General features: G+C 41.5%; 1 protein-coding gene across 1 annotated transcript in view; it reads left to right on the top strand.

Annotated features, from left to right (window-relative positions):
- The window catches only part of LOC133345155 (protein TANC1-like), a 106,105-nt gene that overhangs the window by 25,538 nt on the left and 68,298 nt on the right, over nucleotides 1-12,269 (top strand). Inside the window, 2 exon segments of the mRNA XM_061555673.1 lie at nucleotides 2,413-2,484; nucleotides 11,687-11,923. Coding sequence (XP_061411657.1) covers nucleotides 2,421-2,484; nucleotides 11,687-11,923 — 301 coding nt within the window. The 5' untranslated portion in view covers nucleotides 2,413-2,420.

The following is a 12,269-nucleotide window of genomic DNA, read 5'->3' as shown; positions in this document are numbered from 1 at the left end:
TAAAGTTGCATAAACTCCTGACTAAAACTAACTACGTAGCCTCTAACACTTCATAACGTTCCCATGGCAACAGGGGAAATGGCTGCGCTTGTGTGAAGTAAACGCAACATTTTTCAACTTTCTGCTAAGATATATGTGACTTTTTGCAACGAAAATGCGGGGATTATGAAATCATGCAAGCCCGCATATTTTGCGCGCGGAAATCTGCAATTTATGCGGCGAAAGTGCGGCGTATTTGAAAAAACGCGCCCCCGGCATAAATATGCGGACTTTGGCTGATTTTGCGTGGAACCTTGCGATCGCATAATCGCGTTTTTCTGGAGGGACTGATATTAGGATCACTAACTCTACGCATGCCAACAAATACTTCAGCCTCGCGTTGAAGCAGATTTGGAGTACCTTGAGCTCAATTAATCTGCCGTGAGAAGGGACAGCTGCAGCTTGTGGATTAGCCCCATTAAATTAGGGGCACCTGGACTCTATGAGGCTCTGGTTCCGGCAATAATTTATCTTGATGACCTCGCCAGTAACGTCAAGTGACTGATCTATTCCGTCTCCTTTACCCATTGCCTATTCCAGTGATCACTACAAATGAGCAGCCTTTACAAAAAAAATATATATTTTTAAACAGTAAAGATACATTTAGATGCTGCTTTGATGGTTTTGAATTTAATTTAAAAAATGGTAAAATGTGAGGGGATTTTAAAGTATTGCATTAAGTTAAAGCCACCGATGTGCAAAGTAAATTGTTACTCATCTTACTTGTGGCACTCGGGACGAGCGTAACGCTTTTATACCTTAAAATTGTGAAAGACTAAGTGCAGGTACAATATGATGCTTAATCTCAACCCTGACGCCTGCATATTTGGAGTTTGCATGTTATTCCCATGGTCGTGTGGATTTTTCTCCAGGTCCGCTTTTTCCTTCCGCATTTATTTGGCTGCTTTATATTTCCACGTGATAAGTCATATTTGTTTGCCAATGAATGGAGTCACGCAGTTTTCCTTTCAATGCGGGACACACCGCATCGACAAAATAAAAAATTCATCATTATTTAGTCTAACCTCCACAGTGTACCATGGATCTTAAAGTAATGGAATAGACATTCAGCTGCCCAACAAATAGATATTGCACTATCAAACACTACTGACTTGAATACTACGCATGATTGTGGTGACAAAACCTGGTCAAGTTCAACAAAAAAACAATTCGCGATAATATCCACACTTCCATTATATTCGTATCTACAATAAAACCATGACATTACTTGACAGTCTCATCTGACCTGTCTTGGAATGGCTATACAGTTTCACTAAGCTGGTTAAGGAGGCATGCAAGGAGCTAGGATTTATTTTCTGTGTCAAGGCCTTTTTTACTATGAACAATTCGTACCATACAAAGCACAATGTCGGCCAAAGTTGGAATATTGTTGCATATCTGGCATTAAGCAACCAGTTTCTACCTCACTGTACTTAATAGAATTCAGCTTAAAGCAGTCAGGGTGATTGGTGGTCCAGCACTCACTAAATTTACTCCACATTCACTCACTCACTGGCAGTCAGTAACCACCTCATCACGCTTCCATCGCTACTACCACGGTTACTGTCCCTCTGAACATCACTCATTGATTCCTCCACCCATGTTGAGGACAAGGTCTATGAGACTGACTGTTTTGTCTCATCCATACTGTGTTCAACAAACTTACTTATAATCACACGTCTATTTCTGCTACTTTCCTTGTAATACTCAACTTTCTAATTCCCTCCCACACTTATCTTTTACCAAGCTCTCATAATCTTGCTCAATTTAACAATGTGTTAAATCGTATCTATTACAACTTCAACCGTGCTTTTTGTTGCTGGTTCTTTGGCTTTGTGGGCCTGTGGGCCTATGCTTGGCAACCGTGTAAAAAATAAGCCTCTTCTGTTTCTACACACTCCTGCTCTTTGGATGGTGTGATGCCTCAAACCTCCTATACACAAGTGGATGACATGGGAAAAGAGCCTTTGCTTTTGCAAAGAGGAGGAGGAGAGAATAAAGGACCCATAAATCAATGCTGAGCTGTTCCCTGACATCTTCAGAAATGGGAGCCACCTGATTAACTCCTGTGTATCCTCTGTGAAAAGGGCACAGCACTACTCTCGGTTCAAATTACATTTATTTTGTGGATTGGAAGTGAGTGAAATTTTTTCTCATCAACTCTAAAGGAATACTTAGAAAAAAAGTTTCAATCAAATATTGAAGATGATGACCATCTATGCATTTGTCAATTATACTTACATGTTTTATTTTCTTTGACATTTAGGGAACATTTTGTACAGTTCGCATTTGGCATGTTTTGTGTGAATGTACAGTTGTAACCAGAAAGTTATTTTCCAGGTTCTAAGCTGACATTTAGATTTTTTTTGGCAGATAATGGGATGGAGGACAGTGCTCACAAAAAGCGATCCATTGCTGGGCTGGGCACTTTCAACAGAAAATCTGGTAAACGTTCTTCTTTTATCATTTGATTTTAGGTATCCACTATTAAGTAAAAGTGTATCAACATTACTGTAATCTTTTTCCTTTCATATTAAGTTATAATGCTGTGTTTGAATGCAATATGACAATTATCTATAAGGGTCCCATGATTTTTTTGTTCTCAGGTTGCCTCATGGTAAATCTGCAATTATTATGTGTAAAATGCAAAAGGTAGATTGCTGACCTCTCTTAAACAGCTTCTCTGTCATACCCTCTTGTACAGTAAATGAGTTCTTATACACAGAGGAATGCACAGGGTTCAAATACCCACTCGCTGTACTCCCATCTCCAGGTCACCTTTTAGCCCAGCAGCGAGCTTAAGAGTCAAACCAGTGATCCAAAACCCCCTAGGTACACCTTTTCGGCCGGCTGTTAACCCTTTCACAATAATGATTGCAGTTGGGATTTCACGTTCATGGAAGACTGTAATAAGCATCTGCAGTATGTGGTTGATGCTGTTCAATTTCTGGCATAAGTATGCACTGTAATATATTGTATGACATTTATTGGTGGCTTAGATGAGATTTTAATGAGATTTTTTAAACCCTGAAAACTATTGTAAATATACCTTTTGTCATATCGTTCCTGTGTCAGAATTTAGTCAATTTTTATACCATATGTTATTCCATGTTACTCCAATGTTATACTATATATTATATTTGCACATAATGTTACTTTTAAAAACATGATTAGTACAGTAATGTTTTGTGACTGAGAATATTTTTCGACTGAGGTATATTGCATAAACGTTATTCATTTGTAATACAACACTATTGTTAGTTTTGCATGTCTTTTTATCTAACACATATGCATCTGTAGCCTTTTAAGCATTAAAAAATTGGTTAATGAGTATTGAACTCTTACCGGACATTGGTGCATTAAATCTGATATCCCTTGGCACATGATCCGGTTGCAATCAAGCTTTGAAGTTCTCAGTGCTAATTCACCATGCAGTCATGGGCAGATGCAAATTATCACATGTCAATCAAAAATGCGGAGGTTGACGATGCACAGTTCTCAAAGCATTTACAGTAAATGCATTAACATTTCACGAAATTGAATCACTTCACGAGTAAGGGTTCTTTCGGTAAAAATAAGCCCATTGCAATTTAATCAAAAGTTGTGTTCACCCTAATTATATTCTCGCAAGTTTTGATGTGACTTCTCTGTTCAAGAGGGTTCCGGTCAACGAGTCAATTAAATTACTCGACACTGGTATTGAACAAAGGTTTAGCCAATTATATATCCCAAGAATAACTGAACGCTGTCTAAAGAACACCTATTTCTTGTGGAAAGGTGACTTCTATAAACAAAAGGAAGGAGCAGCAATGTGCTCCCCTTTGTCTCCTATGATAGCGAATTTGTACATGGAAGATTTTAAAACAAAAACAATAGCTTCAAGCAAACCCTCTGCTTGGTTTAGATATGTGGATGACACATTGGTGGTCTGGCCACACGGAAAACATACACTTCACGAATTTCTAAATAATCTCAACTCGCAAAATCCATCCATCCATCCAAGTCACCATAGAAGTGGAAGCTGACAGAACTCTACCATTTCTGGATATGCTGCTCGGATGGGGTCGAAATGGTAAAATAACACACAGCGTTTACTGAAAGAAAACGCATACTGACGCCTATTTCAATGCAGAGTCACACCATCACCCTGCACACAAATCTGCTCATATCAAGACGCTCAATCATCAAGCTTAGAAAGTTTTAGATATGAAATTAAACATGTTAAAGCAGCACTGCAAATGAACGGTTACAATTATGCACAAATCAACAGGGCATTGAATGCCAAAACCAAATCAAATAACACGAGCATTTAAACGGCCCAAGTAATTAAAACGATCAAAATAGCGTACATTGCGGGAGTAACTGGTAAACTAGCCAGATGTTTGGAAAAACAAAACATCTGAGTCAGATTTGGCATGGTACATAAAATACATAAATTAATATCTGGTACAAAATAAGTATTACCGAAGCTATCAACAGGTGTGTACAGGATTAACTGCACTCGTAGCAAATGCTGACGAATGATCAGCACGAGACTAAAAGCACACTAGAAAAATATGAAATACTCCCAAATACAACTGTCAGCGAATCATCAAATAATACATTGTTTAAATGCATGGCTATACAGGCAACTATACTTCCATAGGGATTACCGTTGGTACGGCTATTTTAATACACACAATGGACAGGAAGGACACGATCAAAGAGCTCACATATTGCACATTAATTATGTAAGTTGACTCATTAATCCCCCCACATCTACGTCTCTATATAAGGAATGAAACAGGTGGACTTCTGCACAAATCTGGCTGTCGCCTGATGAAGCTAGTTGTAATTACTGGCGAAACGTCGTACTCAAATGGTAAATGGTGTGGCTTGGCTCTCCAACACACTGGTGTGCTGTACAGGAATACCTTGCACTTTCGTCTGGTTAGGGACCAGAGCATGGACGAATGTCAAAAATGGACGAATGTCAAAGCAGGGCCTTTATTTAGCTTGCAAATTTATTTTGGGTGGCGAAAAACGTACATGCAAATAACTATAGTAACTATATAAACATGCGTGCGAAACCTAAATAAACAAATACAAGAAAAATAAACGTAATAATAAATAAACAAAACTAAATAAATAACCAAAACTAAATCAATAAACAAAATTATACCTTCAAATATTTATATTTTTGCTTAAGTGGACGATAAATATATTGGTGATTTAGGGGGAATCTAGGTTCATAAAATAGGAAGGACAAAATTTGTGAGTATAAGATTCATCATCAGAACCGGAAATCAATATCTTTCTTTTGGGAGAAGGGGACTTTGATTGAGATCACAATAATAACTATGAATTGTTTACATTATAATCACAGAAATAAGTACACGATTAATAATATATGAATAAACACAAATATAATAGATGCTCACTGAACGACTTCTATTCAAAGACTGAACGTAAAAAATGGCGCATGGCGCAAACCTCGTGGAAGGTTGGATGAAATTGGACGAAAGAGGAAAGGACGTGGACGAAATTTGAAATGTGGTTATAATTGAAAACGGCTGAAAAATCGAAGCGACGAAAGTCAAGTGGACAGAAGTCAAGGTATCGCTGTACTCGTGACGAATTGGCATGTTTTATTTACGTAACAATCCTTACTACAGTGAGGGAAAAAAGTATTTGATCCCCTGCTGATTTTGCATGTTTGCCCACTGACAAAGACATTATCAGTCTATAATTTTAATGGTAGGTTTATGTGAACAGTGAGAGACAGAATAACAACAACAAAATCCAGAAAAACGCATGTCAATTTTTTTATAAATTGATTGGCATTTTAATGAGGGAAATAAGTATTTGACCCCTCTGCAAAACATGACTTAGTACTTGGTGGCAAAACCCTTGTTGGCAATCACAGAGGTCAGACGTTTCTTGTAGTTGGCCACCAGGTTTGCACACATCTCAGGAGGGATTTTGTCCCACTCCTCTTTTCAGATCTTCTCCAAGTCATTAAGGTTTCGAGGCTGACGTTTGGCAACTCGAACCTTCAGCTCCCTCCACAGATTTTCTATGGGATTAAGGGCTGGAGACTGGCTAGGCCACTCCAGGACCTTAATGTGCTTCTTTTTGAGCCACTCCTTTGTTGCCTTGGCCGTGTGTTTTGGGTCATTGTCATGCTGGAATACCCATCCACGACCCATTTTCAATGCCCTGACTGAGGGAAGGAGGTTCTCACCCAAGATTTGATGGTACATGGCCCTGTCCATCGTCCCTTTGATGCAGTGAAGTTGTCCTGTCCCCTTAGCAGAAAAACACCCCCAAAGCATAATATTTCCACCTCCATGTTTGACGGTGGGGATGGTGTTCTTGGGGTCATAGGCAGCATTCCTCCTCCTCCAAACACGGCGAGTTGAGTTGATGCCAAAGAGCTCCATTTTGGTCTCATCTGACCACAACACTTTCACCCAGTTGTCCTCTGAATCATTCAGATGTTCATTGGCAAACTTCAGACGGGCATGTATATGTGCTTTCTTGAGCAGGGGGACCTTGCGGGTGCTGCAGGATTTCAGTCCTTCACGGCGTAGTGTGTTACCAACTGTTTTCTTGGTGACTATGGTCCCAGCTGCCTTGAGATCATTGACAAGATCCTCCCGTGTAGTTCTGGGCTGGTTCCTCACCGTGTTTGTATAAATATACCCATCATCACGGTTGAAATTATGTCTGACATAATTTCAACCGTGATGATGGGTACAAACTTAGTAATCATTGGAAAGATGTTATTAACCACGCAAAAAAGACTTAATTACACTTTTTTGGACCATCTTATCTGACAGGCACTACTTTACTTTATCGAGTGTTAACATCCCCAGTGTTTAACAGTAATCTCTTCATTGTTCAGCCAGCATTGGTATAAACATGGGCATTTTCGTTCTTTTCTATCATGTGTATCAGGCCTCCCCCTCCCCCTCTCTGTCCAATGCGTTGGCGTGTGCAGCAGTTTGTCGCTTGCGCACAATCGCTTCCACGCCGTCGCCCACCCTTTTGGCCCCGCCCCCCTCCCTCCCGATACGTTCCATTCATTGGCTACCACATTCTGATGAGCTCCCCCCCCTCTCCTCCCCCCTCAACTCGCTTTTAAGGGATTACATCTTGAATCATTGCCTCACTTGATGCAGCTAATCTGGCTGTGACGGTCCCACCTGATGACGGAGACTTGTGTTGTCTCCAAAACGTCGTGATCTTTATTTTTTTTATTTTATTAATTTTGATGTTTTACCTACGTGACTTTACCGAAAAAACCTAAGAATATGAATCTTGCATGGGAGCCCCAGGCCGAGGGAGATTGACAGTTCTTTTGTGTTTCTTCCATTTGCGAATAATCGCACCAACTGTTGTCACCTTCTCACCAAGCTACTTGGCGATGGTCTTGTAGCCCATTCCAGCCTTGTGTAGGTCTCCAATCTTGTCCCTGACATCCTTGGAGAACTCTTTGGTGTTGGCCATGGTGAAGAGTTTGGAATCTGATTGATTGATTTCTTCTGTGAACAGGTGTCTTTTATATAGGTAACAAGCTGAGATTAGGAGCACTCCCTTTAAGAGTGTGCTCCTAATCTCAGCTCGCTACCTGTGTAGGACTTGAAATGTCACGCTCCACGCGTTCTGTTGCTAGGGGAGCGAGCAGCGTACAGTGGGGGCAACTGAGGATACAGTTGTTGTTGTGTGCCATTGAGGGGGAGGTCATTAAGAGACACCACAGGTGTTAAGGGTAACTGAGGACGCAGGCCAGTGATTGGTCAGGAGGGTGAGTGGCTGATGACTGGCGCCGGGCTGACGGCGATAACATGGTCACGTGAGGCTGGGGGCCTGGGGGCGAGTAGCGAAGCGGGGGATGAGATAATTAATTGGGGCTGATTGGTTCAAGTATAAAGGCACAGCGTAACGGAGAGACGGGAGTCTTGGTTGGTGTTGGAGTCGGAGTTGGAGTGGTTGTTGCCCGGGACAGAGACGGAGCAGCACGGAGCAGGAATAGATACGATAAGGGTAGGCAGAGAGAATACAGATAGGGTAGCAGTGGATAGAGAGAGTACAGCGTACGGTAGCAGTGGATAGAGAGAATACAGATAGGGTAGCAGTGGATAGAGAGAATACAGCGTACGGTAGCAGTGGATAGAGAGAATACAGATAGGGTAGCAGTGGACGGAGCGAGTACAAAGTAGAGTAGCAGTGGAGTAACGGACCTTGGGGGAGAGAGAGAGAGAGAGCGAGCGAACGGGGAGATATGGAGTGATGATGATGGCGGATTGTGCATTGGAGCGAACGGAGAGGCATGGAGTGATGACGAGGAGGTGTGAACTATACGCGTGAATAAAAGAGACGAGAAAGACAAGAAGCTGTCGCATCAGTACGAGCCCTACACCTGTATAAAAGACACCTGGGAGCCAGACATCTTTCTGATTGAGAGGGGGTCAAATACTTATTTCCCTCATTAAAATGCTAATCAATTTATAACATTTTTGACATGCGTTTTTCTAGATTTTGTTGTTGTTATTCTGTCTCTCACTGTTCAAATAAACCTACCATTAAAATTATAGACTGATAATTTCTTTGTCAGTGGACAAACGTACAAAATCAGCAGGGGATCAAATACTTTTTTCCCTCACTGTAGTTGGCTGTGTCGGGTGGTGGTGGGTTTTAACGACACATATTTATGCGATCTAATCCAAAAAAAACCCTCTTATGTACGAATACTGTAATTGATTAAACTAGATCGACTATATCAAGATATAGATTCAAGGCGTAGTAAATTAATTGGAAGGTTCTTCCCCCCATATATCACCCCCTCTTTGCTGGTGAAACATTTGCACTGTGGGTACTATAAAGCAAGTAATTTTTTTACCAAAGCAAATTATATTCGATAAGAACTTACCCATGAAAGTAATTTAATCACAAATCAACCACATATATGCTAATTAAAGTATTTCATTAATATGAAGTGCAAAGCGCAATTATGAGAAGCATCCACGACAAAATATTTTTTATGTCATAGACTACTGTACTATACAATGCAGAAAAATAAATTGTTGTACTGCGCTCCGATGCCCTGATATCTAAACTTTCCACCTTCAACCCATGACCAGTATGGGGAAGTATGGTTAAATATTCCCCATGATTTGCAGTACAGACATTTTTATGATCCTCAGAAGCTCCTATTATCCATGGCCCTATGTTTCCTATTTGTGATTTTTTCAAATTTTTACCACATCTAAGTTTGGTAAATTAGCAAATAATCTCGTGAATTATAGAATCCGTGATGTTTGTCCCACACAAAGACAAAGATCCCTCGTATAGTCTTAATAGACTGTAGGGGCAAGTGCTGTTAGCGAGCACCTATAAAAGCCAGCACAGGCACACGAGTGGGTGGGTGGCCAACACCACGCCTGGCCACCTTTGACTAAACATCATTGGCATCACCATGACAGATATGTTACGGATAAAAGTAACTGGCTGATTGTGAATAAAGCTTGCTGTGGGGCTGTAGGTGGCTCATAAGTTGTAATTATTATAAAACATGGCATGTTATTACCTCACTGAATTTGCCCTCCAGATTGATTTAACTGTCCACCACTATATTTTGTACAACTCACCATTTTCATAGCTTTTTAAGCTTTTTAAACTGTACAGTGATGAACGATGTTCTAGTCAAAGTTCAAAATTAAGTAGCATAGTTGGTACAAACTAGATTCGAAGATTTCGTGACTGCAGGTATTACTCTTTGGTTCTTTCGGTAAAGTCACGTAGCTTACTGTTTTTTTCATTCATTCTTACCTGATGACGGTTGCTTGTGTTGCAATCGAAACGTCGTATTCTTTATTATTTGATTTAATTTTCTACGTGACTTTACCGAAAGAACCAAATAATAGTTGGTACAGTTGGTCTTTTTACAAATTCACTGGTTTATTCATAAGTTTACGTAACGAAGGAACTAAAAAACGATGTTTAAAAAAACAAGATTGGTTGACAAATGTTCAAATATAGCCATGGTAGAAACATAAAAAAAAACATCCGTATGTTTGTATAACTTCTATTGAAAGTGCGATTGAATTTATACATGTGGAGTGGGCTCAAATAGGCGCTCACACTTCTTGGGAGGCAACACTGTTTATACTGGCAGGAACCCACTGGTTCCACCAGCCCACAGGCGATTATTGTGTCCGTCCGTCGTGCCGGAAGGGGCTGGGTGGGGAGGGGCTGGGTGGGGAGGGTCTGGGTGGGGCTGGGTGGGGAGGGGCTGGGTGGGGAGGGTGGTGAGGGGCTGGGTAGGGGGTGGGAGGGGTGGGGCTGGGTGGGGAGGGGCTGGTCACCCCGTGGTGCCCTTATAAAACACAACGTTTAACCTACTCACGCCGTCTTGTGCCCGCCCTAACAGTCGGGCATATTTGCGGAATACACCACGCCGCCGTTGACCCTGGCCATTGACCGAGCAACCCAACGTTCCTACCAGCTTTCTCTGCAGGAATGTGTTTTAACACCACACGGGTTATTACATAGTGTGGTAACCACCGTCCTATTCTAACTCACACGCCGTCTCTCTCTATCTCTGACTCTCGAATATTCTAGCGTGACCCAGCCAGGTGGGCTACTGGCTGGCCCGCTGATTGGAGGCTTGACTCTTCTTGGTGTCTTCTTGACGCCTCTTCATTCTTGACAAGGGCAGCCTCGAACCTCGTTCAGAGGCTGCTTATATTGGCCTCGGCGTGCCCGCCTACCTTTGAGAACCTTCTCGAAGCCTCCCTGCTGTCCACGTGCCCCCCACGGTGTCCCCCGGGCCCCTGGCCCCCACCGAGATCCGGTCACGTGTCCAGCCGGGGTCACGGAGAGTGCCACGGCCTCCCGAGTCCAGAACCGGCCCTGACGTCTTCCCCGCCTCCCGCTGGGATGACGTCATGTGTGTGTGTGCGTATGCAGTAGTGACGCTACTGGTCACTAGTCACTACACATGGACTAGTTTTATGCATCCCATTCCGTAACACTTTCATAAAAACAATTCTGCATTGAAGCACGTGTACATTAGGTTGAAATTAATACCAATGATTAATATACATCTTCTTGACAATTACTTTCTGTGACATTTAAAATAATGCATTTAAAGGAAACGCTGTAGTTTGTTAAACTGAAGTAAATATTGCATACTGGAGTTCATGGTTGAGTGCATTTATAAAAACAAATATTAGAAAACTCTTACTTTGTTGGCTTTGAGATGCAGTTTTTTGTGAACAAATAACAGTTAAATCATGAAATGCTGTCCACTTCGCACAATTATAAGGCTGTTTTTATTTTGCCCCTAATATATGACATAACTGTATATGGGTAAAGCTACAAAGCACACTAACTCTGTTGATAACCGATCAAAGGGGGTATTATTCTACTTTAAATAACATTGATTATACTGTAATATTAACATTATTCCTTAGATGACTTTGTGCTTGGAATTTAGATAACCTCTGGTCTTCAAAAACGACATAAATTGTTCAACTTAGGGTACATTGATGCACATATTATGTCAAGTTTGAATGAACAGGATGAGTAGGTATTGTAGACAGCATGGGCCAGTATGTCTAATTTGTGCGAAATACGTTTCACTTGCTCACCCATGTTGGAGGTCGAGATCTGTACCTCAAGCACTACGGCACAGTGAGCGGGAGCTGGGGTCTTGTGCCGGACGTTGGGCCCTTGCCGTACGACTCTCTGAGCCCAAGCCTGGGAGGGGGTTCCAAAGTGTGTGGAGGGGCTGGAAGCTTGCATGCCACCGAGGGCACGTCTGCATCCCTGCCCACGTCTCCACTCCTCTCGAGACACATCGGTGGCATGAGGCCATGGTCTGGACACAAATCTCCAGGTAAGTGTGTGTAGCGAAGCCAGTATTAATAACACTATGTAACACGATTTCTGTCCCGGGGTAGTAAGTGTTATTTTTTTTATTGCTTATGCCTAAAAAGTATAGAAAAGGCTATTATTCCCCACAAACTTTGCTTTTGTGACCAGGACTTTATGTGCAGGAAGGACACAAATGCACACGTTTTCTCATTGAAAATGGGTAAATTTAAAAATATCACTGTCCGGGTCACAAAAGCAAAGTTTGAGGGGAATAATAACCATTTTTTGTACTTTTGAGGCATAAGAAATTCGGAAATAACACTTACCACCCAGGGACAATTTTTTTGTTACACAATGCAATCATTACT

Source organism: Lethenteron reissneri, chromosome 21 (assembly GCF_015708825.2).
Source record: "Lethenteron reissneri isolate LAM-NWPU_2019-01 chromosome 21, ASM1570882v1, whole genome shotgun sequence".
Lineage (NCBI taxonomy): Eukaryota > Metazoa > Chordata > Hyperoartia > Petromyzontiformes > Petromyzontidae > Lethenteron > Lethenteron reissneri.
Note: the sequence above shows the minus strand (reverse complement) of the source record. Positions and strands in the feature narration are given on the sequence as shown.